The following is a 26,053-nucleotide window of genomic DNA, read 5'->3' as shown; positions in this document are numbered from 1 at the left end:
CAGCAGAAAAGATACTCTTAATTTCTGATACATAAGCTTTTTTTTAATTTTTTTTTGCTCCTCTATTTGCTAAGCAAGTAATTACATAAAGCAAATTCTTTCACACCCTTTCTTAACCGAGAGTGTGGATTAAGTGAGGATTGCGAGAGGTAGAACAGCTCCAGCTCCCTGAACAGGTGCAGATTTTCTGGCTGTCATGCTGAGCACATCCTCCCTCACTCACTTTGCTCATCTGTGAAATTCAGAAAACACTTGCGTGCTTACTTTACAGAGGTAGTGACACGAGGCTTAAGTAGAGTTTACTGTCATTAATCAAATACTTTAAAGCAATTAAAAAGCTAGCTGATGTATCATTACCTAAGCAGTATTTTAGCTTTGATAAGTATTACTCACTTTTAGTGCTGCTCTCTAAACAAACTGTATTCAGAGAACACAGTTCCCAAAGCTTTTTGAGGATGACCACGTGCACTCTACCCTTGTATGCATAGCCGTCGTGGTTTAACCTCATGGTTTAACCTCAGTCAGCAACTGAGCACCACGCAGCCGCTCACTCACTTCCCCCCCCCCCCCGCCCAGTGGGATGGGGGAGAGAATCGGAAAAGTGAAAGTGAAAAAACTCATGAGTTGAGATAGAAACAGTTTAATAACTGAAATAAAATAACAATAAGAGGGGGAAGGAGGGGGAAGGAGGGGGAAGGAGGGGGAAGGAGGGGGAAGGAGGGGGAAGGAGGGGGAAGGAGGGGGAAGGAGGGGGAAGGAGGGGGAAGGAGGGGGAAGGAGGGGGAAGGAGGGGGAAGGAGGGGGAAGGAGGGGGAAGGAGGGGGAAGGAGGGGGAACATACAAAGCAAGTGATGCACAATGCAATTGCTCACCACCCGCCGACCAATGTCCAGCCAGTCCCCGAGCAGCGGCCCCCCCGGCCAGCTTTCCCCAGTTTATGTACTGAGCATGACGTCACATGGTATGGAATGTCCCTTTGGCCAGTTGGGGTCAGCTGTCCTGGCTGTGCCCCCTCCCAGATTCTTGTGCACCTCCAGCCTTCTCAGTCGGTAGAGCACGGGAAGCTGAAAAGTCCCTGACTAGCGTAAGCATTACCTAGCAACAACTAGAACATTGGTGCGTTATCAACTTTGTTCTCATCCTAAATCCAAAACACAGCACTGTACCAGCTACTAGGAAGAAAACCAACTCTACCCCAGCTGAAACCAGGACAGTATCCACCCCTTATTCTCTACCATCTACGTCATGCCCAGGTCCCACACTTTCAATGCATTTTACTTAATCACCATGCCTTTTCCTGTTTTTTGATATATATATACACACAGATATCATTCCCTTAGTCTATGGGCCATCCCTCTAAAATGTTCGTTGAGTTCATTTAGTCCATGACTTTGGGCTCCATCTGTCATAACAGTCCTTCAGGGCAGGAGAGATGGAGATGGTATGCGGTGTTGGATTGTTTCATGTTGAAGTCAGTTCTGGTACCATCATCACTGTGCTTTGCTCAATTTCATCAAAGTTCATTCTTGATTAATCTGGGTGATTCTTATTGTAATATCATTGGTATGGCATATAATATCATGTAGCAATTAACATCATATAGTTCAAATCATTGGCTATTCTCACCCAAAACCAAATCCCCTTGAGGTACATATCGGACTTCCCCATCCTCCCGCATCACCCACCAAGTGCACCCAGGTCCTTGAGCAAAAAACAGTCCCACAACTGGGTTTGCCTTTGCCCAAGGCAGGAATAACCCAGACTGTCTTCCCCACCATATATTTTACATGTACTACAGGGACTTTATTCCCATCTACAGTACGTAAAAGTTCTGACTGGGCAGGGCCGGCTCCATTGGCAGATCCCCGAGTGTTGACTAACCAGGTGGCCTTTGCTAAATGTGTATCCCAATGTTTGAACGTCCCACCACCCATTGCTCTCAGCGTAGTCTTTCACAGTCCATTGTATCGTTCAATTTTCCCAGAGGCTGGTGCATGATAGGGGATGTGATACACCCACTCAATGCCGTGCTCTTTGGCCCAGGTGTCTATGAGGTTGTTTCGGAAATGAGTCCCGTTGTCTGACTCAATTCTTTCTGCGGTCCCATGTCACCATAGGACTTGCTTTTCAAGGCCCAGGACAGTGCTCCAGGCAGTGGCATGGGGCACAGGATATGTTTCCAGCCACCCGGTGGTTGCCTCCACCATTGTAAGCACGTGGCGCTTGCCTTGGCGCGTTTGTGGCAGTGTGATATAATCGATCTGCCAGGCCTCCCCATAGTTATATTTCAGCCATCGTCCTCCATACCACAGAGGCTTTAACCGCTGGGCTTGCTTGATCGCAGCGCATGTTTCCCATTCATGGATAACCTGCGCAATAGTGTCCATGGTCAAGTCCACCCCTTGATCACAAGCCCATCTGTATGTTGCATCTCTTCCTTGATGGCCTAAGGTGTCATGGGCCCATCCAAGCTATAAATAACTCACCCTTATGTTGCCAGTCCACATCCACCTGAGCCACTTCAATCTCAGCAGCCTGATCCACCTCCTGCTTGTTTTGATGTTCTTCAGTGGCCCCACTCTTAGGTACGCGAGCATCTACGTGATGGACTTCTACAACCAGGTTCTCCACCCGGGCAGCAATGTCTTGCCACAATGCAGCAGCCCAGATGGGTTTGCCTCTGCGCTGCCAGTCGCTCTGCTTCCATTGCTGCAACCACCCCCACGGGGCATTTGCCACCAGCCATGAGTACTGACTCAGAGATAGAGCACTGGCCACTTTTCTCATTCAGCAACATCCACAGCCAGCTGGATGGCTTTCACCTCTGCAAACTGACTCGATTCACCTTCTCCTTCAGCAGTTCCTACAACTTGTTGTACAGGACTCCACACGGCAGCTTTCCACCTCCGATGCTTTCCCACAAGACAACAGGACCCATCAGTGAACAGGGCATATTGCTTCTCATTTTCTGGTAGTTTATTATACAGTGGGGCCTCCTCAGCACGCGTCACCTTCTCCTCTGGTGAGATTCCAAAATCTTTGCCCTCTGGCCAGTCCACGATCACTTCCAGGATTCCTGGGCGACTGGGGTTTCCTGTTCAAGCCCATTGTGTGATCAGTGTGACCCACTTACTCCACGTAGCATCAGTTGCATGATGTGTACAGGGGACCCTCCCTCTGAACATCCAGCCCAGCATCGGCAGTCGGGGTGCCAGGAGGAGCTGTGCTTCAAGTACCAACCACTTCCGAAGTGGCTCAAACCCCTTCATATGCTGCCAATATCTCTCTTTCAGTTGGAGTATAGCAGGCCTCGGATCCTCTGTATCCCCGACTCCAAAACCCTAGGGGTCGACCTCGAGTCTCCCCTGGTGCTTTCTGCCAGATGCTCCAGGTAGGGCCATTCTCCCCGGCTGCGGTGGAGAGCACATTTTTTACATCTTGTCCTGCTCAGAATGGCCCCAGGGCTACTGCATGAACTATCTCCTCTTTAATTTCTTCAAAGGGTTGTCGTTGCTCAGGGGCCCACTTCAAATCGTTCTTCTTTCGGGTCACTTGGTAGAGAGGGTTTACAATCAGACTGTAATTTGGAATATGCATTCTCCAAAACCCCCTAAGAAGGCTTGTGTTTCCTTTTTGCTAGTTGGTGGAGACATGGCTGTTGTTTTGTTGATCACATCCATTGGGATCTGACGACGTCCATCTTGCCATTTTATTCCTAAAAACTGGATCTCCTGTGCAGGTCCCTTGACCTTACTTTGTCTTATGGCAAAACCGGCCTTCAGCAGGATTTCGACTATTTTCTTCCCCTTCTCAAAAACCTCTCCTGCTGTGTTGCCCCACGTGATGATGTCATCAATGTACTGTAAGTGTCCTAGAGCCTCACCCTGTTCCAGTGCAGTCTGGATCAGTCCATGGCAAATGGTAGGGCTGTTTCCACCCCTGGGGCAGTTGGTTCCAGGTGTACTGGATGCCCCCATGCATTCTTTTAGAATTGAAATTGAAATATATATGCTTGTAGTATTTGATAGGCTATATATTATATATAGAATAACATAGCATATACTATATACTCTATACACATATGTATAAAATTTATATAGGTATGGATAGATGTAGCAAGCAGGTCTTTCACAATCAGTAATCATATGGGGTGCAGGGGGAGCAAAGAGGGGGAAATGCTGAAACAAATTCCTCCAGTTAGCGGATAAAGCACAAGAAAGCACTCTACTCAGATACACACAGTGGATCGGCAATGGAAGGACTGCAAATTTGAGCATGCATAACCAATACTGGTAAGTATGTTCCACAAGAGAAAATTAGAACTTCTTTCACAGCAAAGGTGGCTCATAAATCAGGATAATTGTGTAAGTAGTGAAAACCAATTAGAGATGAAAAACAATTCTTTCTTCCAGCAGCACTTTATCTAATTCTTCATTAAGCAAGTCCATAAAGTTCAATCCCTCGATTCCTTTTCAATATCCAGACACATCCCAATACACCTCCATAAAACCATTCCCTTTCATCATAAGCTGTTATAAATCAAGTTACACTTTCCCAGTAGTTCTAAACCTGCTAACAAAGATTATCTGTGCTAAAACTGCAAGGAAGGTTTTCCTTTTCTAATATTCATTTTAAAATAAAATATACTCATTCACGAATCTTAAAAGTCTGTATGCGTGAGCTGCTCTTTTGGCTACTAATTAATTTGTGGAATAATATTAGCGTTTGTTATCATTCTTATGACTACAAAGTCCTAAAATAACTCTTCATCGTATTAATAATTAATTGTAACTCAGTAACTTAAATAACGAGTCGATAGATACAGAAATACCATTTCTACATAACTTGCTTTAAATATATATATTTTTTTATACCTACTATTAAATTTTACAAGACTTTTTACCGACTATGACTAAGGCTAAGCCAGCATTCCACTTAAAATCTGTTTTTAAAGGTATTATTAACCTAGCTGTTAAAATCATATGCAACTTTAAATTCAGTGTAAGTTTACCTACTACAGCACTCACTGGAAGTACATACAGCAGTAATTGAGGACTAAAGAGTGAAGCTCCACAGACTCTCTTTAATCTGTTGGAAAAATATTGCATTTGCATGCATGACTTAAAATAGCGATGACAATCATATTTCATTTATATGCTTTTGGATACTCTTCTGAATAGTCGTCAATGAGATGGAATGTCACGCACAAAAAAATCTGCAGTAATAGAGGTATGCTGTTTATAGCTTTTAAGTTCAGAAAAACTAAAAAAAGATTAAAGAAATACTGTGTTTCTTAAAATGAAAGAAACCTGTTTTCCATAGCCCATCTCCTACAACAAGTTTAGGTAAAATTTACAACTATGGCATTCTCATACTGAATCCATATCTTGCTTATAAATGAATATCCTGTACAGAAAACAGTATTTCTATATAAGTAATATGACCAGTCTTCCCTCAGTGACAGTGAAATGGTTTTTAATCACAAAAGCTTAAAACTACTATTTAAAAAACAAAACAACAACAAAAAAAACCCACCCACCACGACATCCACCACCACAGAAAGTCACTATTGGAAATGTTTTCTTGCTGTTTTTCCTTTCAAATAAATGTTAATCTATAACCAAAAGATAACTTCAAAAGTGACTGAGTTATCTGTTTATTTAGCATAAGAGACAAGAAAAGCAAGTGTATTCCTTACCAAGATTCACTCTTGAAATATACTTTTACTACTAAAATTCCATACTTACCACAGGAACAACCATTAGCGTTATTCCTGAGGTTAACCATCAAAGTCAGAGCACCCAACACTCCTAGAATAAATATGTAATTTGTAGCATAAGTAGTAGTTTTTTAAATCATTCACCTGCTTAAAAATTAACCACCTCACACATTCATCTTCTGGTTTTCTCCAGCCCAATAACCGCATGGTACAGAAAACCAGGAGGCCATTTCATCATCCAGTTTTAAATATCTCTTTTAAATCTCTCTTTTCAGTAGTATCTCAATAAGCGCCGCTGTGATTATAACACTAGCACACAGACATTACCATATCAATGAGCTCTATAGGAATTCCCTAAAGTTCTCTACTAATATACATTGCCTCTCATCTTTCAGTCTCTGGAGATGGGAGCCACCTCCATTCGTTCGTTCGTTCCCTGTTCAAAGGCATACCAGGGCACTGTAGATGCTGACCTACAACTAAGGCACTAGGGTAACACTACTGGACAAAATACTTCATGTTTTTAAGCTTCATAGAATCACTGTGGATTTTGCTTTTCCTTCTCTCATACAAAGAGAATCATTTAGATTCAAACAAGAAGGTAAAACAAAAATCAGCAACATTAGCCTAAAGAACCCAGAATATTAAGAAGAAAAATTGACAGATTTTAACTCGATGTGGGAAGAAGCGGAGAGGAGAGGGAAAGAGCTGTACAGCAATCTTGTCTTATGAACCAATATAGAATTTTTTTTTTCCAAAAGTCTTGCGAGCAAAGAAAAAAAGAGAAGTTATGACTGTCATTCTAGTTTTTCTAGAGAACAGGAGAAGATTACATGTAAAATGAACAAATAAGTAGATTGGATCCAGCTACCTAGCATGGTACCATCCCCTCCCCTCTGCCATCTTTCAAGTAGCAGTGCTACCTAACAGGAGCACTAAGCGTACCAGAGTCACGACGACATTTCCAGTGATTCCTTTCTTTAGGACCTAGGGATCTCAGGAGATCAACAACCTAACTTCTGTACCTCTGTTCATAACCTCACCCAACCCCCTTGAATATCTCCCTCCCTATATATAATACTACACAAAAATTGCCAGTACTAAGCTTCCTGAAAACATAAGAAAAAATTCTTAAATTATTTAACAAATAGAGAGAGAAAGGAACTAGCCAAGCATGCATCAGTGACAAAGCTGGAATGCACTGAATTTTTATACCACGCTGCATGAAATATGCATTTCTATTTTATATTTCTATATTCTATTTCTACATCATAAAAATATAGTAGTATTGTATTTGCAGTTGCATTGATGAAGTATTTTTCAAAAATCAAAAGGTCTGCCAGACACTTTTAGGTAGGCTATCTCAAAAAAAAAAAAAAAAAATCTAATATCCTTAGGATACAGTCCTTGAAGATGTTCGGCTCAATGAATACTCAAGCTAACATATTATTTTTAGCACACAAAGGAAGTACATGAAGCATAGACAAAAGTCTAACAGCTGAAGTTTATGCATTACAGATGACTTTTTTCCCCCTCTAACTTAAATGGGACTATTATTAAATCAAACTACCTTATTTGACAGAGACAGTAAGATTTACTGGAATTTTAGTACTACCCATTAACTGTAAAACAAAACATTCTCAGCCACAACTCCTCCAATCTGAAATGAGCTTTAACTCAAAATCCAGATTAAACAAGGCTAGTTTTATTTTAGGTATGATATTTTTTATTTAGGTATGAATGTCAGAGCAGCTGACAATATCAACTGTTATTTCATTCACGTAAAATATTTCATTCCTCCCCAGTGACTGCTCTTCCAGATGACTTTTCAGTTATATCCTTGAACACACATTCTAATGATCAACTCAAATGTCCTAAAGCATAACACAAATGCATGTTGTGTTGCAATTCAGTTTCTTATTACCATGGCTTACCTGCAACCCTTAGCAAATTTGCAAGTCCCAGGAGCTTAGCAGACTGCTTATAGTTCGTTGACAACTGAGCAAGACAGTCCTTGATGAGACTAAGTCGATCAGAACATAAACGCACTGTTGAAAGAAGAAGTGGTGTTAGAGACTGTATAAATGAACCCTACTGCTGTATTTCTGGTTAAACAATGTAGATGCAGAAAGAGTGCTACGGAGTGTAAGACTGCAAACACAATCTGAAAACCAGCCCAAATGTACCTGCATGCAGATCCTCAATTAAGCCTATAAACAGAAAGTTAAAATAACACTACAATATATCCAGCCCCAATCATTAGCAAGTCAGGCTGGGAAGGGAGGAAGAAGAGGGAGATTGACCTGAATGAAAACTTATTTTTGTTTCAGGTTTTCAGACTCAATGTTTTTAAATTTATATGACTAACCATATACCTTTATACAATTTTTTTTTAGAATATCATTTTTGCAATATTCTCAGAAAGACTGCTAAAACAGACATTAACTTTCATTCAGAATGTTTTAAATAAAACATTAGTGTTTTATTTAAACTAATTAATGAAACTAATATTTCACGCTACATTTTATTTTAGGGTGGACAGGATACATCACACAGACTGAAAGAACTATCATAAGCAAAATCTTCAGGCTGTTTTAATTTACATAAATATTTTCTGAGCAAGTGAAGGGATAGCCTGCAAATTCACCAGGTTGTGTTAATCATATCCCGAGAAGCTTATAATTAGTACTGTTTTTCAAAAAATATTTTACCAAGAATTAAACAGTTACCTTAATTATATAATTTAATATCATGAACCAATCTCAGTGCTTTTTTTAGCTAGTTAGTGGGTGGCTAACTTCAGTCTGCTGCTTTAAAAAGTAATGTTTTCATACCATGCAAGTTCTCAGAACACAGAGGAACAGCATGCAGACCTTCCACTTAACACTCAGTAAGACATGAATGTCTGCATGGGGAATAAACTCTGCGTTAGCATATTGGGCTTAAAACTTATGATGTTAGGGCTCTCAGTAAGAGCAAAGAAGCACTCGCATAATGAAAACTCTATTAAAAAGTTCTGGAAATCAAATTAGACTAAAACAAACTAAGAATGGAGGAGCAGGAAAAGGTTACACTTTTAGTTTAATTTTTAATATTCTATCACACACATATATTAGTATACAGCAGTAAAATGTTTTCATTCACTGATCGTATAAGCAAGGTTTTTTGAAATATCTAACATAACTGAAAGTAATCTGAAATAATACCATGGGTCAAACATTTTCATTAGATGGACTTTTCTTCACCTTTTATGTTAATAAGGAGTCTCCAAACCAGATTTTATTAATATACATCATAACAGCAGTTCACAACTTCAACTGCTGAGTTCGCTAAAAATACAAGTAAGGGGGGAAGCTCTACAGAAAACTAAACATAAAAGCGCAAATAAAAGTCTATTGCTAATTCTTACTGTGGGAATAACTGATTCTTAATGTTATTTTAATGACAGTCTATCAAAGTAACTGACCGTTTAAAAGCTTTCATTAAAACTTTAAAACATAATTTTAATCTTATTAGATTAATTTGATTTACATGAAAGATACTAAAGAAAGGATAAGTCAGGATCGTTAATGAAATTACAGGCATGATTTTACATATTCTAACTAATGTAGATCAGTTGTATTACACATACTGTTAATGTAATATTATGTTGCCACTTTGTTTAAATGATACCTTCATGTCCACACCAAAAAAGATGAAGAAAATACACATGTACTTCTCTACAGGCTGAACAAACTGACTAAGAAATAGTTCTGCTCTAGAAGTCAACAGTGCAATATTGCAAGATCTAGAAACCAAACATATTCTCGGTCCAGAAACGGTAAGGTTTCTGAATATAACATATAGACCATCAGCTCACTTTGAAGGAATACTCAGAAAAAAGAGAGAACAAAAAAAGAACACGAAAGTAACAACAGCCACTAAGAACAACCACTTTGTTTTCCATAGACCCACAAGTGCTCTCCATAAACCCCGGTATTTCTCTGCACAATGCCAAAAGTAAAACACTACCATCAGCACATTTCATTGGTCCTCAGTGTTCTTCTCAGCCAGTTCTTCTGGAGTGCTTTCAATACCAATGTTCATGCAGTTTCACATAGTTGCCCATATGCCGTACATTCAAGCTTCACTGAAAGCCTTCACAAGTGAGCTCTCTTGTATTTCTTTCACTTAGAAAAGTGGTTTTTCTGTTAATAAAGTGTATCCGGTTTGCGTGGCAAGGTTTTGGTAGTGGGACGGCTACAGGGGTGGCTTCTATGAGAAGCTGCTAGAAGCTTCCCCCATGTCCGACAAAGCCAATGCCAGCCGGCTCCAAGACGGACCTGCAGCTGGCCAAAGCCAAGCCCATCAGCGACAGTGGCAGCGCCTCTGGGATAACATATTCAAGAAGTGGGGGGGGAAAAAAAAAAAACTGCGCAATTGTAGCCAGAGAGAGGAGTGAGCATATGTGAGAGAAACAACCCTGCAGACACCAAGGTCAGGGAAGAAGGATGGGGAGGAGGTGCTCCAGGCACCGGAGCAGAGATTCCCCTGCAGCCTGTGGTGAAGACCATGGTGAGGCAGGCTGTCCCCCTGCAGCCCATGGAGGTTAACAGTGGAGCAGATATCCACCTGCAGCGCATGGAGGACCCCACGCCGGAGCAGGTGGATGTGCCCAAAGGAGGCTGTGACCCTGTGGGAAGCCCGCACTGGAGCAGGCTCCTGGCAGGACCTGCGGATGCGTGGAGAAAGAAGAGCCCACGCTGGAGCAGGTTTGCTGGCAGGACTTGTGACCCCATGGGGGACCCACACTGGAGCAGTCTGTTCCTGAAGGACTGCAGCCCGTGGAAAGGACCCACGCTGGAGCAGTTCGTGAAGAACTGCAGCCTGTAGGAAGGACTCACATTGGAGTTCGTGGAGAACTGTCTCCAGTGGGAGGGACCCCAAGCGGGAGCAGGTGTAGAGTGTGAGGAGTCCTCCCCCTGAGGAGGAAGGAGCAGCAGAAACAACATGTGATGAACTGACCACAACCCCCATTCCCCGTCCCCCTGCACTGCTGGGGGGAAAAGGTAGAGGAAATTGGGAGTGAATTTGAGCCCAGGAGGAAGGGAGGGGTGGGGGGAAGGTGTTTTAAGATTTAGTTTTTATTTTCTCATTACCCTGCTCTGATTTGATTGGTAATAAATTAAACTCATTTCCCCAAGCCGAGTCTGTTTTGCCCGTGACGGTAATTGCTGAGTGATCTCTCCCTGTCCTTATCTCGACCCACGAGCCTTTTGTTATATTCTCTCTCCCTTGTCCAGCTGAGAAGGGGAGTGATAGAGCAGCTTTGGTGGGCACTCGCTTCCAGCCAGGGTCAACCCACCACATAAAGCAATGAACTTTGTTAGTTTGGCACAATCTATAAGCAATAAAATATACTGCAATACATTCCATTTTCCCCTTTATCTCATTGTCCATAATCATCCTTTCTTTCCAACTTCTGTCCAACAACTGTCCATACCATTGGAGTCAGAGCTCCAAAACAGATTTAAAGTTTTAAACAAGTCATCAGAAGAAATATCTTGTAAAAGTACATTTCCATTGTCATTGGGTTTTATATACTTCAAAATGAAACAGCCCAGTGGAGACATGAAAACTGCCTACACATGAAGTACCTCCTGATCATGGGATGGTTTACACGGCACCGGGCCTGCTGGTGACAGACGGAGTCCAGCTGTCTCACAGGGGAAAAAGGATCATTGCTCATGAATTGGCAGGGCTCATTGAGAGGGCTTTAAACTAGGTTCGAAGGGGGAAGGGGATAAAACCAGGCTCGCTAGAGATGAGCCTAGGGGTGGCGTGCCGATGCCGGGGGCGAAATCGATAACCCAGCTCAAGTGCATCTACACCAATGCACGCAGCATGGGCGGCAAGCAGGAGGAGCTGGAAGCCATCGTGCAGCAGGAGAGATATGACTTAGTCGCCATCACAGAAACATGGTGGGGTGACTCTCATGACTGGAGTGCTGCAATGGATGGCTATAGACTCTTCAGAAGGGACAGGCGAGGAAGGAGAGGCGGTGGGGTGGCCCTGTATGTTAGGGAGTGTTTCGATTGTCTAGAGCTCAACGATTGTGATGATGCTACCGTCAAGTGTTTATGGGTAAGGATGAGGGGGAAGGCCAACGAGGCAGATATCCTGCTGGGAGTCTGTTATAGACCACCCAACCAGGATGAAGGGGCGGATGAAGCGTTCTATAAGCGGCTGGCAGAAGTCTCTCAATCGCTAGCCCTTGTTCTCGTGGGGGACTTCAACTTCCCGGACGTCTGCTGGAAATACAACACGGCAGAGAGGAAGCAGTCTAGGAGGTTCCTGGAGTGTGTGGAAGACAACTTCCTGACACAGCTGGTAAGTGAGCCTGCCAGGGGAGGTGCCTCGCTTGACCTGCTGTTTACTAACAGAGAAGGACTGGTGGGAGATGTGGTGGTCGGAGGCCGTCTTGGGCTCAGCGACCATGAAATGATAGAATTCTCGCTTCTTGGTGAAGTAAGGAGGGGGGGCAGCAAAACCACAACCATGGACTTCCGGAGGGCGGACTTTGGCCTGTTCAGGACATTGGTTGAGAGAGTCCCTTGGGAGACGGTCCTGAAGGGCAAAGGGGTCCAGGAAGGCTGGACGATCTTCAAGAAGGAAGTCTTAAAGGCGCAGGAGCAGGCTGTCCCTGTACGCTGTAAGAAGAACGGGCGGGGAAGACGACCGGCCTGGCTGAACGGGGAGCTCTTGCTGGGACTCAGGAAAAAAAGGAGAGTTTACCGCTTGTGGAAGAAGGGGCAGGCGACTCAAGAAGAGTACAGGGATCTCGTTAGGTTGTGCAGAGAAGAAATGAGAAAAGCAAAAGCCCAGCTAGAACGCAATCTGGCCGCTGTCGTTAAAGACAACAAAAAAAGTTTTTACAAATATATTAATGACAAGAAGAGAGCCAAGGAAAATCTCCATCCTTTATTGGATGCGGGGGGGAACATTGTCACTGAGGATGAGGAAAAGGCTGAGGTACTCAATGCCTTCTTTGCCTCAGTCTTTAACAGGCAGACCAGTTATCCTTAGGGTACTTGGCCCCCTGAGCCGGAAGACAGGGACGGCGAGCAGGATGAACCCCCCATAATCCAAGGGGAAGCAGTCAATGACCTGCTACGCCACCTGGACGCTCACAAGTCTATGGGGCCAGATGGGATCCACCCGAGAGTGCTGAGGGAGCTGGCGAAGGTGCTCGCCAAGCCACTCTCCATCATTTATCAGCAGTCCTGGTTAACGGGGGAGGTCCCGGACGACTGGAGGCTTGCCAATGTGACGCCCATCCACAAGAAGGGCCGGAAGGAGGATCCGGGGAACTACAGGCCTGTCAGCCTGACCTCGGTGCCGGGGAAGATTATGGAGCGGCTCATCTTGAGGGCGCTCACAAGGCATGAGCGGGACAACCAGGGGATCCGGCCTAGCCAGCATGGATTCATGAGAGGCAGGTCCTGCTTGACCAACCTGATCTCCTTCTATGACCAGCTGACCCGCCTAGTGGATGAGGGAAAGGCTGTGGATGTGGTCTACCTGGACTTCAGCAAGGCCTTTGACACTGTCTCCCACAGCATTCTCCTAGAGAAGCTGGCGGCTCACAGCTTAGACAGGTGGACTCTGCGCTGGGTCAAAAACTGGCTGGACAGCCGGGCCCAGAGAGTTGTGGTGAATGGAGTTCAATCCAGTTGGCGGCCGGTCACGAGCGGTGTTCCCCAGGGCTCAGTTTTGGGGTCGGTCTTGTTTAATATCTTTATCAATGATCCGGATGAGGGGATTGAGTGCACCCTCAGTAAGTTTGCAGACGACACCAAGTTGGGTGGGAGTGTTGATCTGCTCGAGGGTAGGAAGGCTCTGCAGAGGGACCTGGACAGGCTGGATCAGTGGGCCGAGGCCAACTGTATGAGATTCAACAAGGCCAAGTGCCGGGTCCTGCACTTTGGCCACAACAACCCCATGCAACGCTACCGGCTTGGGGAAGAGTGGCTGGAAAACTGCCTGGCGGAAAAGGACCTGGGGGTGTTGGTTGACAGCCGGCTGAACATGAGCCAGCAGTGTGCCCAGGCGGCCAAGAAGGCCAATGGCATCCTGGCCTGTATCAGAAATAGTGTGGCCAGCAGGAGTAGGGAAGTGATCGTGCCCCTGTACTCGGCACTGGTGAGGCTGCACCTCGAATACTGTGTTCAGTTTTGGGCCCCTCACTACAAGAAGGACATTGAGGTGCTGGAGCGTGTCCAGAGAAGGGCAACGAGGCTGGTGAGAGGTCTGGAGAACAAATCTTCTGAGGATTGGCTGAGGGAACTGGGGTTGTTTAGCCTGGAGAAAAGGAGCCTCAGGGGAGACCTCATTGCTCTCTACAACTACCTGAAAGGAGGTTGTAGCGAGGTGGGTGTCGGTCTCTTCTCCCAAGTAAGAAGTGATAGGACAAGAGGAAATGGCCTCAAGTTGCAGCAGGGGAGGTTTAGATTGGATGTAAGGAAAAATGTCTTTACTGAAAGAGTGGTTAAACATTGGAACAGGCTGCCCAGGGAAGTGGTGGAGTCCCAATCCCTGGAGGTATTTAAAAGACGAGTAGATGAGACACTTAGGGACATGGTTTAGTGGACATGGTGGTGTTGGGTTGACGGTTGGACTCGATGATCTTAGAGGTCTTTTCCAACCTCAAAGATTCTATGATTCCTACCCGTTATTTTAAAGCGCATCAACACATAGGCAAGGGCAGATTATTTTGCAAGTAAAAGGTGAGCTCAAACTGTTTCTGCTGAAGTCACCAGGAGCTTCAGATACTCAGTACTCTAATTATTAAAAACTCCTGCAAAAAATAAGTCCCAAAACACAGATTCCATATGCTGACATCTTTCTTTATCTCACATCAACTGAAAAATGTTTTTAAAAAAAAAAATCTTTTTTTGGTATGTGCCTGTAAGCTGTTTGGAGGCAGGGAAGGGACCCTTTAGTTTACTCACGCAATAATAAACTAGTTGTCATGCATATTTATGCCTGTGATTCAAGTAATCATATAAAGAATAAAAATATGCCGTACCTTGTAATGGTAATATTTTCACACCAAATTCTTCAAGGTAGCCGAGAGCACGAATGAGATCTAGCTCCTCCTGAATAGCACTCGGACAGTCTACAATAAGTTGGAGACAGCACCTAAATAGGAAGGAAGCAAATTTTTCTAGAAATTACTGAATAAATTCAGAGTTAAACTTCTAGAAAAAGTTCACCTGTGAGGGAAAAAAAGAAAAAAAAAAAAAACACAGTAGTTTAACATGCTTATGAAATGTCAAAATACTCACTAGTCCTGTAACACACATTGTTAAGTGTTTGGCACTATATCTCTGTTATGGCTAGCTAAACATTTTAACGAAATTCTATTCTTGGACTGCCACAGTCTTCTTCACCTAGTTGTGATAGGAACATCATGTAAACCATTTCGAATTTAGACCTGCAAAGAATTTAATGAAAGATGTTGAAGACATATGTACTTAAGTATGTAACTATTTAGGGAAAAATTTCTTGTATCACTATTGTGTTTTGGTGTTGCCATATACTAGAAGATAAAAGCAAAATTCTGTAAAAAGTTGATTGGGAGTGAAATGTTAGAGCCATTGTCACAAATTCAGTTTCCTCAACTAGGTTCAGCAAATGAAAACAAAGCTGATTAAAACCCACAAAATTACTCTGAAGATGAATTAATGCATACAATTATTAATAACATTATTTTAAATAAACTTTTTAAAATTCATATGTTTTATGAATATTATACTGACATAATCAGCTTTTAGATAATTTTTTTAAATAAAACTTGCATTCTGGTACAGTGTGTTCATATGTAGTTTTATTAATACATGTTTAACAAAAAATTCACATGCAAAATAGCCTCAATGATTTAAAATGGCTTTAATTCATCATGCACATTAAATCAGGGAAGTATTTTATTTGTGCAATTTGTCATATGGCTTTTATTTCTACATGTTAATTAAGAAATAGACATGTTTACATAAAAAATAAAATTGTATGTTAGCTACATTCCCATCTGAACCCGTCACATTTTTCAGGAGCACTGACAAACATTTCAGGGTGAAATGGAGATTGAAACAGGAGTGGAAGGAAAGAGAACTAGCTAAAGAGAAGATAAATACATTCCGCCTAAAACAACTCATACAGGAAGGTTACTAGGACACCTACACACTGTGATAACCATTCACGGAAATAAGTTACCATGAAACAACTGACTGGAGAATCAGAGAAGTCAGAGAAGGACCAAAAAAAATCTTCGTAAACAGAATAAACACACGGACACACATTCACATCAAGTATTTGAGCTATAAACTGCATATTTTGAAATATCACCATAAAACCATAAGATAAAAGTTGATCATGGGACCCTTATGAGATATTAAAAACAATGACACTTTGTAGTTCCAGAGCCTGCTAATGGAAAAGACACTCCATTTTATTAGTAAATAAACCCCAATTTTATGACGACATTAAATCAGCTTTTCATAGTGATTACAGAATCACAGAATAGTTTGGGTTGGAAGGGACCTCTAAAGGTCATCTAGTCCAAACCCCCTGCAATAAGCAGGGACATCTTCCACTAGATCAGGTTGCTCAGAGCCCCCTCCAACCTGACCTTGAAGGTTTCCAGGCATGGGGCATCCACCACCTCTCGGGGCAACCTGTGCCAGTGCTTCACCACCCGCAGCGTAAAACATGTCTTCCTTAGATCTAGTCTCAATCTACCATTTTTTAGTTTAAAACCATTCCCCCTTGTCCTATCACAACAGGCCCTGCTAAAAAGTTTGTCCCCATCTTTCTTATAATTCCCCTTTAAGTACTGAGAGGCTGCAAGAAGGTCTCCCCGAAGCCTTCTCTTCTCCAGGCTGAACAACCCCAACTCTCTCAGCCTTTCTTCACAGGAGAGGTGTTCCATCCCTCTGATCACTTTTGTGGCCCTCTTCTGGACCCACCCCCACAGGTCCATGTCTTTCTTATGCTGAGGGCTCCAGAGCTGGACGCAGGACTCCAGGTGGGGTCTCACCAGAGCAGAGTAGAGGGGCAGAATCACCTCCCTCGACCTGCTGGCCACGCTTCTTTGGATGCAGCCCAGGATACGGTTGGCCTTCTGCGCTGCAAGCGCACATTGCTGGCTCATGTCCAGCTTTTCACCCACCAGTACCCCCAAGTCCTTCTCGGCAGGGTTACTCTCAATCCCTTCATCCCCCAGCCTGTATTGATACTGGGGGTTGCCCCGACCCAGGTGCAGGACCTTGCACTTGGCCTTGTTAAACCTCATGAGGTTCACACAGGCCCACTTCTCCAGCTTGTCCAGGTCCCTCTGGATGGCATCCTGTCCCTCTGGCGTGTCAACTGCACCACTCAGCTTGGTGTCATCTGCAAACTTGCTGAGGGTGCCCTCGATCCCACTCTCTATGTCACTGATGAAGATATTAAACAGTACCGGTCCCAATACGAACCCCTGCGGGACACCACTCATCACCAACCTCCATCTGGCCATTGAGCCGTTGACCACTACCCTCTGGATGTGACCATCTAACCAATTCCTCACTCACCGGACAGTCCACCCATCAAATCCATACCTCTCCAGTTGAGAGAGAAGGATGTTGTGGGGGACCGTGTCAAAGGCCTTACAGAGGTCCAGATAGGTGACATCTGTAGCCCTTCCCATGTCCACTGATGTAGTCACTCCATCGTAGAAGGCCACTAGGCTGGTCAGGCAGGACTTGCCCTTGGTGAAGCCATGCTGGCTGTCTCGAGTCACCTCCCTGTCCTCCATGTGCCTTAGCATAGCTTCCAGGAGGATCTCTTCCATGACCTTCCCAGGCACAGAGGTGAGGCTACATTATATTACAGTGCCACATGCAACAGCAAAGGACTGGACTGCTGACCCAAAAGGTCTCTTCCAAATAACTGTGCATTTTGTTCCTGCTGCTCTAAAATGAAGCTACTCACCTGCGAAAACCAACCAATCTCTCTGCCTCTTAGCTTAGCCCAGACAGACAAGGGCTGCTCTCCTACACATAGAGGAAATCCCACCACTACAGTATCCTCTCCCCATACAACTAAGTAGCTAATAGAGAGATTTTAACTGTGGCAGTTATATGCATACAGATAAAATTCAGTTGTAATTTGGATACTGTAATAGTGTATGCACCTGCTTCATTGTGATCGCAACTTTTGCACAGTATATCTAGTTGCCCTGGTGTCCAAAATGTAAAAAGGCTCAACTGATTTTAAAAAAATAATAATAATAAATTATATTCATATAAATATATATTTAAAAATAAAGATAAATTTTAAAAAAGCCAGTGACTCTTGGGCCTTTTAGGCCTCCAAAGCAAGTATTTACCTAGAGTGCTCATAAGCAGTAATGACAGTCAATAAACTGTGTTTTCAATAAAAAGGTAGAAACAGAGCTAGCATTATATAATTAATACTGTAAAAGTGACTGTCTTCCAACTTTGACTTAAGGCAATAATGCCTTTACTAAAAAAGCAAAGAACAAAACCCCACAAAAAAAAAGACAAAAACCTCATCCTCATCAGATATATTTATCTGTTTGTGCATTTGGGATGGGAGAGAGGAACAAGCTGCAAGTGATTAGGGAGGAAAAAAACCAATGCTTTTTCAGTCATTTTCTAGTTAAGTTATGGAGAACATAACTATCACTCAAGGCAAACTGCAAAAATATTCTTCCTTTAATCCCTAACAGAAAATATGAGATTTGTCAATCCATAAAACTTTATAGTAACAATATTTTATTGAGAAAACTTCTTAATTTGAAAAAGGGTAATTAATTAAAAACAGTTTGACTGTACTACTATAGTCAGTACTCAAAAAAAAAAAATGGTAACATGTATGTACCTACCATTATAGGTCAAGATGAATTTATATCTTGAGGGGAAGAAAAATAATTTAATCTTTTTCTTGTAATTAGTAGGTAAGTGTACTCATGTCTAAGTGAAAGTAGTACTTTATAAAGACATGTCTTCCTTTGTAGTTGAGACATCAGTATTTTTGTTTGGTTATGGGATTTTGTTTTGGTTTTTGTTGTTTGGTTTGTGGTTGGTGTTTTTTTGGTTTTTTTGTTGCTGTTGTGGTTTTTTTTTTTTTAAGTGCCTTAAGGAAAAAGAAAAACTCACTTGGATTAACACATAAAAACAATACCAATGAAACAGCAAATTCTTAGAATAAAAGGCAAAGGCTGGAAATATTAAGACATGCCTCTGTTTTAAATATCTGGGGGAAACCAAGGCATCAATCTTCTACATAGGTAATACCCGATTATTTTACCTATCTGCACCTAAACTGTAAAAGAAAATACTTTCATATCTAAATCTATACAAGAACGAACACCCACACTGCAACCTCCAAGGCTGCTCTATGCCTGAATTCCTTTCTGAAGAATTATTTGGCTTATTTCTTAATGTAACAAAGAGAGACAGATAGCCTCAAATGAACTCTCAGAATTAGGAAAGACCAAAATAAGAAAAGGAAGAATCAGCAAAATGCTATTTTCTGTTGTGATAGTAACTGGGGGCCACAGTTGTCATTCAATGCCATAATGTGGAAAAGATTCAGATGACACACACAAAAAGCTTCTTATCCACAGAGAAAGACTTGCATGTTTCTTCTTCTTCTTCAACCTGAATTCTATAATAGATCATTCCAGCAACCAGGGACAGCAATGGTGTACACACACACACAAAGCAAGGCAGGGGAAAAAAAAAACAAAACAAAAAAAAACCCAAACAACACAAAACAAACACACAAACCCCAAAAAAATCTTACAGAAGCCAAAGATATTGTTTCCATTTACCATGCAATTTTACATTAAGAGAAATAAACCCACGTAAGATTCACCCCCTCTTGCAAGGAAAACAAAATTCAAGTTCCAATTAAAAGAGCAATATGTATTTACATATATGATAATTGTTAAGTATACCTGGCCAAATCCATACAGCTATCAGTCAAACTCGTTGAAGAATTGAAATATTCTCTGCCAGCAGCCAAAACTAGTTCGATACTTTTCGCATAGCTGACTCGGTACTGTGGCTTCCCTTTTGACGAACTTGGTAGATCCACTGACCAAATACTGCAATGCATCATTTGCCCAGCCAAGTGGATATTGTCTATACTGCTTGAGCATAAAAGACTTTCTGTAAATATCTAAAAGAAAGAACAATAATTTAATAATCTGCAGCAGCAGCTTCAAGTAAGCTTATCTGCATTGTATGGAACCAACCCCTTTGAATAAAAGGATCTTTGAAGTCAAAAGAATATTATTCAGTCTGAGCAGAAAATGTAACTTCTACCAAGGAGAGTATTTCCACAATTTATTTAAGTAAAGCTAAAATTAACTAGTAGCTAGTTGTTTCTACTTCCTGAAGAAGAAAGCTTAACTGCCTTTTTACAGTACGACTTAGAGATGAGAAATTATTTATACTTACATTCTGAGGTGTTAATAGGATGTAAGAATCAGAAAAGGCAGTTTAGTATTAAAACCAACAACATATGAGAAGAAATTTTGTATCCTTGAAGAAACTAAAAATATTTAGAACTGAGCATATAAGATGTTTTTTAAGTTTCAGTCAGGACTATCTTCAAAGAATGCATACTAATATAATGCTGCATCTGCCACAAAACACCGAACTTATTTTCAGGTCAAAGTTTGGCCTACTTTAAGACACTCAAAATAATCTCAATTCCTTAGAAAAATTTTTTTTTTTTTTATTTTTTTTTTAAACACAGTCAGTGTTGTCCTAATGAAGAGCAACATATGCATTTAATCATTTCAGAAAATATCGCAGCTGCAACAATGTGTCCTTTATCAAAAGTTTTAAATTTTGTAACAAATTAAATAGACTCAATGAATCATAGAAGAGCCCAGGTTGGAAGGGACCCCAAAAGACCATCTGGCCCGATCTTTCGTGAGAAAGGGGGCATAGATGAGATTATCTAGCACCCTGTGCAATTGCATCTTGAAATTAAAGTATTTTTTCACTAGGAAGAACCTCTCCAAACCAGCTCATGCTCTGGAAAGGAACACAGTTCAGCACTTCTTGAAAAACGTCATGCAATTGGATCATCTTCCATTTCACAACATATTAATCCTCAAGGAACAGTGAAAGATGCAAAGCATAATAGCTGACCCTTCTTCCTTAAAGATCACATACATACAATTTACCTCTCAAAATATATGGACATGAAGTCCTTCAAGAGGACAGGATTCACTTTGCATGCAAGCACAATAAAATAAGCATCATGCTAAAAAAGATCCCAATACAAACCTCACATGTGATTGCAAATCCTTACTGCCTCATCAATTTCTCAATTTTGAAGTTACCAAAGTATAATTGCATACAACAGTACTACATTTGAAAGCATTTTCAGCATTCATAGATTATGTTTCCAAAACCCTCTGTTGTATTTTTTTAATCATATGGTACAGAGGTTAAAAAATAATTTAATATTAATAAAAAACTTATATTAAGAACAAAGCAAAGCAAATGCTATTATTTTCAGAGTTCTCTAGTACTATAATTTTTTAAATGCACTTAAAAAGAATTTCAAGTACACTAAGCCTTAGCCTATCACAAAACCATGAACATTAAATACATTGCAGTTCTCTTCGAGCAACTTCAAATTGTACAACTACAGAGAAAGAGTGACTTTTTTTATGTATAGGTTGAATAGTATTGCTTTTTCCGTTCAATTTTTTTTTTCCAATTTGCTTTCAAAACGTCTCCCAAGAGCTAATCAGATTGGTAATCATAAGCAATTAAATCTGCAAACTGTAATAAAACCCTCTTAAACTTTTAAAAGATGTGACTATTTAAGCACCAACTAAAGTGGACACGGCACTGTTTCTGTAATAAACTGCAATATATTGAAGTCAAAATGTAGATAAACAATACATGTCTCAGCAAATTCTACATCAGTCTAATAGCTGTCCTTAGCAAATATTAATGACATAGGTTTCGTGTTTATGCACATGCGGGTTTTTTTTTTTCCTTTAATGAAATTAGATTTCTCATCTTACATTATTTTACTTCAACTGCAAGCAGTAGAAAGTCCATAATCCTATAATGATCTTGGATAATATTATCAAACCAGAACTTCATGTTTAAGAAATGCTTGGCTGAAGCTAACATTTAACTAAAAGATTGTTTGTTTTCATTAGTTTTAAGTGTTTATTACTAAACACATTTGTACATAGAATTACAAAGTCTCAAGAAATTGACTCAATTTAAAAAAAGTTGAATTATTACTAAACACATTTGTACATAGAATTACAAAGTCTCAAGAAATTGACTCAATTTAAAAAAAGTTGAATTCTAGTAAAAGATATACAGGATATTTATTAGAGGGGCTTCTGATGAAATGAATTAACACAGGAAGTTTCTGATTTGAATGAAAATACCAAAAAAGAGCCAGTGGACAACAAAGTAACATAACACATGACAATGTATTTACGTTTGTGAGCAACAATACAAAACAAGAATTTGTAGCTTACTTGGGACATAAATCAGTAAGAAAACATAAAACTCACCTCATAGCAAGTATCTGAATGTAAGCATGTATATACTTTCTGCTGCATGTCTAACATATCCTGGAGCAATTCCTTCCAGTGTGCCTCACTGACTGATGGTTGCCTACAAACATTTGTAAAATTAAATATTCTCTTCCTCAACAAATTTAAAGAAAAGCAGTAGATAACATTGCAGTGCCATCACCAAAAATATGAGTTTTCTCAAACGTTATTTCAGTCTTTAATTGGACTTTTAACCAAAAGTGATTTAAAGACAGAATGCTTTTGATGTTAATTAACATTAAAACAGTGTCTGTGGGAAAAACTGTTTGACAACAACAATGTAGTACCCAAAGTGTTTTTTCTGTCTGTCTTCTGTGGTATAAGATAGGGATTCAAGCAATCTTTATCAAGATCCCCCAAGTAGGTTTTGATAACTTCCAATAGTACATCAGAAAGTTGGAAGTGCTATCTTACTGCTGATCCAAGAACAGCTGGGTAAAAACAAGTTTGTAACAGCAACTGAAGATCATTAAGATGCTGTTCATTGTAGGCAATCACAGAGGACTAATCAATTCCATGAAGTCACAGGCGAATAGAGCTGCAAGTTTATTTTGTTCCTTAAATTGGAATGGTATTCAGATTCTTGACCCTCTGGATCCACGAATCTCTGTTTACCCACAAAGCTTCCTATACAACTTCACGTGCTCTATTGAAAGTTTTACTAGTAAAAACACTATGAAGGTTTTTTGACATTATCTTGAGCCTTTCAGATTAAAAATGACTTTAAGCTACACAAGCTACTCCAGCTAATAGTGATTTTCTCATGTGGCATTAGCTTTCATTTTGCAAAGAAAAGGGTCTCTACAAAAAGTGGAAAATCAACATTTTTCCTACAGAGGCACTGACTTGATCTTTTTAAAGAAAGGTTTTTAGAACTCAAAAAGCTTTCAGCTTGTCCAAGCTAAATACTGCCCTACCATCACCAATAAACTGTTGTGCGTGTTTACTTTAAATTAAAAAAAAAAAAAAAAAACCAAAAACAAGAACAACCCACAGTGATGGCTGTTTTTCCCAAGGTTCAATCTTTTCATCTGCTTATGCCAAGGGCCATGTAATAATTCATCTACAGTTGGAAGACAAGTTAAATGAAGTAGTTCTTAAGCAGAAAAATTGAAAAAAAATATACTGGAAGAAGTAGAATCAATACATAAAATCAATAAATTACCCTATTACAAGAGCTCCTAAGAAAACATGCCAAAAAAAAAAAGAAAGCATTATTTTACAAATCCTACACTCTCAATAAAATTAAATAGCTCTTAAAGGACCTAATTTGCAATATGTTAACTTTTACCGTTCATCATCTTGCAGTATTTTGCAGCCAGTATGCCTTTTAGGCTTGTTTACTTGAACACAAACATATTGAAACAACTCTGAAGGAAGACAGAGTTTTTTGAATGCAGAGAATGCAGCCAAAACACTCATCATGTTAACCATCAGTTTAGCAAATGTGTTTTACGTACACCTGTTCTGTTTGAACACTACGGTTCCCTACTGCAACAAAACAGGCAGGTACGCTCTCTGACAATAAGTACTTGTTACCTTACTGTCCTTTCCCTCTTATCTCCCATTCCCCTTTGAATACTAACTTGCGACCTGTGTGCCTCGTCAGTCTAATCATCAGCTTCCGTGCCTCCTCCGCATTGTCCTTTGTGTCTTTCACAAAGGAAACAGGTTTCTGAAGTCCATGTTTCTCCAACAGTTCTGACACACTGTAAATGAATAGTCAAAATTTTTATTTCTGCACAGTTGTACAACTACCTCTGCTGCAGCAGTCTTAAATAAAGCTGTCTCAGACAATGTACTGCAAATGCAAACAGTCTCCATAAAGTCTCTAACAGTTTAGATTAGCCAAATTAACATTATTTACTCAAAAAAAATTAATACGGTAGGGTAAATGCATATTAGCAATAACCTGATGACATATCTTCACAACTTCTAATTTTTGATCACTCAAAGCACTACAGAGTATCAAGATCAAAACAAATTCCCCAAATATTTCAGAAGTAACCTTCCTCCCCCTCCAAAAAAAGACTTTTATTCCAAGGAAAATATCTGTGCAGTTTTATAATATTCAAATAGCTAAAGTTCCCAATACAAAAAACTTAGAGATTATCTTGTCAATGGCACTAAAAACAAGATAAATATTCTTGCTGCTTTCTTGTCAGAAAAAAGTTCTTGGCTATGCCTAGTGACTTCTGTAAGAACACATTACTTATTTTAGCAAAATTAAATACCTAAGAATTTGTTCCAGTTCATCTACTTCATCGTGAATAGTGTTAGTTTTATCTGTTTCAGGCCTGCAAAGATATTATACAATTAATATTAAATATATATATCTCCATACTTGTGTAATTTCTTTATATAATTCATATTACATAGATATAAAGATAAGCAGTTTGAAACATTCCTTGATGAAAATCAAATATATGTTTGCTTGAAAAGATTAAAACTGTTGGCTTCTTGCTAGAAGGATAGCTAAAATTGAGAGGGTCTCTCAATCTCCCAAGAACAGAGCTTTTCCTTCTTCCCTACACTTTTCTCAGGTTCTCTCCTTCCTACATGTAAAAGGTATTGGGACAATAGTTTACATCTCCTCCTCATGCTTTCACTTTCTCAAGAATTACTTGTCCTTCATATAGGTCTTCCATATAGAGACCTCTCTCACGTGGCCATATTGGTGCTTATAAGCTAAGTGCGAGACGCCACTAACTGTAACAAGACCGACAAGACCAATAAGATAGCACTAACACTTGGTCTCAGTTCACCAGGATATAAAAGTCTAAGAAACTAACACAGGAACCTCGGTCTAGGCTGCTACTTTAAATCATGTTTTGTTGCATTATTTGGTAGAGTATATATACAGCACAAGCATACATATACAGCACAAGTGTACGTATGACCACGGCAACTCAGATACGAACAGAATATTCCAGTAACATTACCTACTCTTTAATGACTTAACTATTTTTAAAGCATTAATTCACAACCATTTAACATATCTAAAATATTTACAAATAACTAACTGAAAATGTTTACCCATATCCTCTTTGTGGAAGGCATTCCAAAATATCGTAACAGAGAGCGAGCTGGTCATCTCGTTCACAACTATAAATACATTCCAATGCCGTAATCATAAGCTGGTCTTGATCAGGAATAATTTTTTGCTGACACTAAAAAGAGAAGAAAGCACATTATTTTTAGTTTTCTGTTTCTAATTCAACAGTTAAGTTTCTTCTGAATATAAAAAGATGTGTACTCCAAGTAAATAAATTGTCTTTAGTTGTAATTAGAAGGTCTCTTGCTAACAACTTAGTTAAGTACCTGTTGAAGTTACAACCTGAAACATAACTCTAGTTATGTTTCCTACACTGCAGACACTGGAAAGAACAGTGATACACCATTATACCCTTTTTGAATTTGAGAGGTGGAGAGGGTGCAGGGCAGAGGAAGGCAACTGCTGCAAACGTTTGTCACATTTTTTTAATATGTGCAACAGTATCAACATATATAAAATAGCCGTGTTTTTCCTTCAGTGGTTAATTTCTGTCCATACACTTAGAACATTCAATAATATGCAAAAATGTGCTTATGTGCCCTGGAATAATTAATTAAACTGTAGAAGCAGCATGAAATACTCACATGGAAGGTAATTTCACCCCTTACTCATTGAGCTCTTGGTTCCATCC

The 26,053-nt window shown here is 40.5% G+C and overlaps 1 protein-coding gene across 4 annotated transcripts in view; it reads right to left on the bottom strand.

The window, feature by feature from the left end:
* NBAS (NBAS subunit of NRZ tethering complex) overlaps positions 1–26,053 on the bottom strand; it is a 214,384-nt gene that overhangs the window by 128,134 nt on the left and 60,197 nt on the right. For 3 of the 4 annotated variants that reach the window (XM_076332759.1, XM_076332757.1, XM_076332758.1), the window contains exons 26-33: positions 25,404–25,537; positions 24,602–24,664; positions 23,954–24,076; positions 22,326–22,428; positions 19,719–19,942; positions 14,787–14,899; positions 7,654–7,767; positions 5,748–5,810 (exon numbers count right to left, since the gene is read on the bottom strand). In XM_076332759.1, coding sequence (XP_076188874.1) covers positions 5,748–5,810; positions 7,654–7,767; positions 14,787–14,899; positions 19,719–19,942; positions 22,326–22,428; positions 23,954–24,076; positions 24,602–24,664; positions 25,404–25,537 — 937 coding nt within the window. The remainder of the gene's footprint in view (positions 1–5,747; positions 5,811–7,653; positions 7,768–14,786; positions 14,900–19,718; positions 19,943–22,325; positions 22,429–23,953; positions 24,077–24,601; positions 24,665–25,403; positions 25,538–26,053) is intronic. The other variant, XM_076332760.1, reaches the window with a different exon arrangement.

This window comes from Aptenodytes patagonicus, chromosome 3 (genome assembly GCF_965638725.1).
Source record: "Aptenodytes patagonicus chromosome 3, bAptPat1.pri.cur, whole genome shotgun sequence".
Classification (NCBI taxonomy): Eukaryota; Metazoa; Chordata; class Aves; order Sphenisciformes; family Spheniscidae; genus Aptenodytes; species Aptenodytes patagonicus.
The sequence above is the reverse complement of the archived record's forward strand: the minus strand, read 5'-3'. Positions and strand labels throughout refer to the sequence as shown.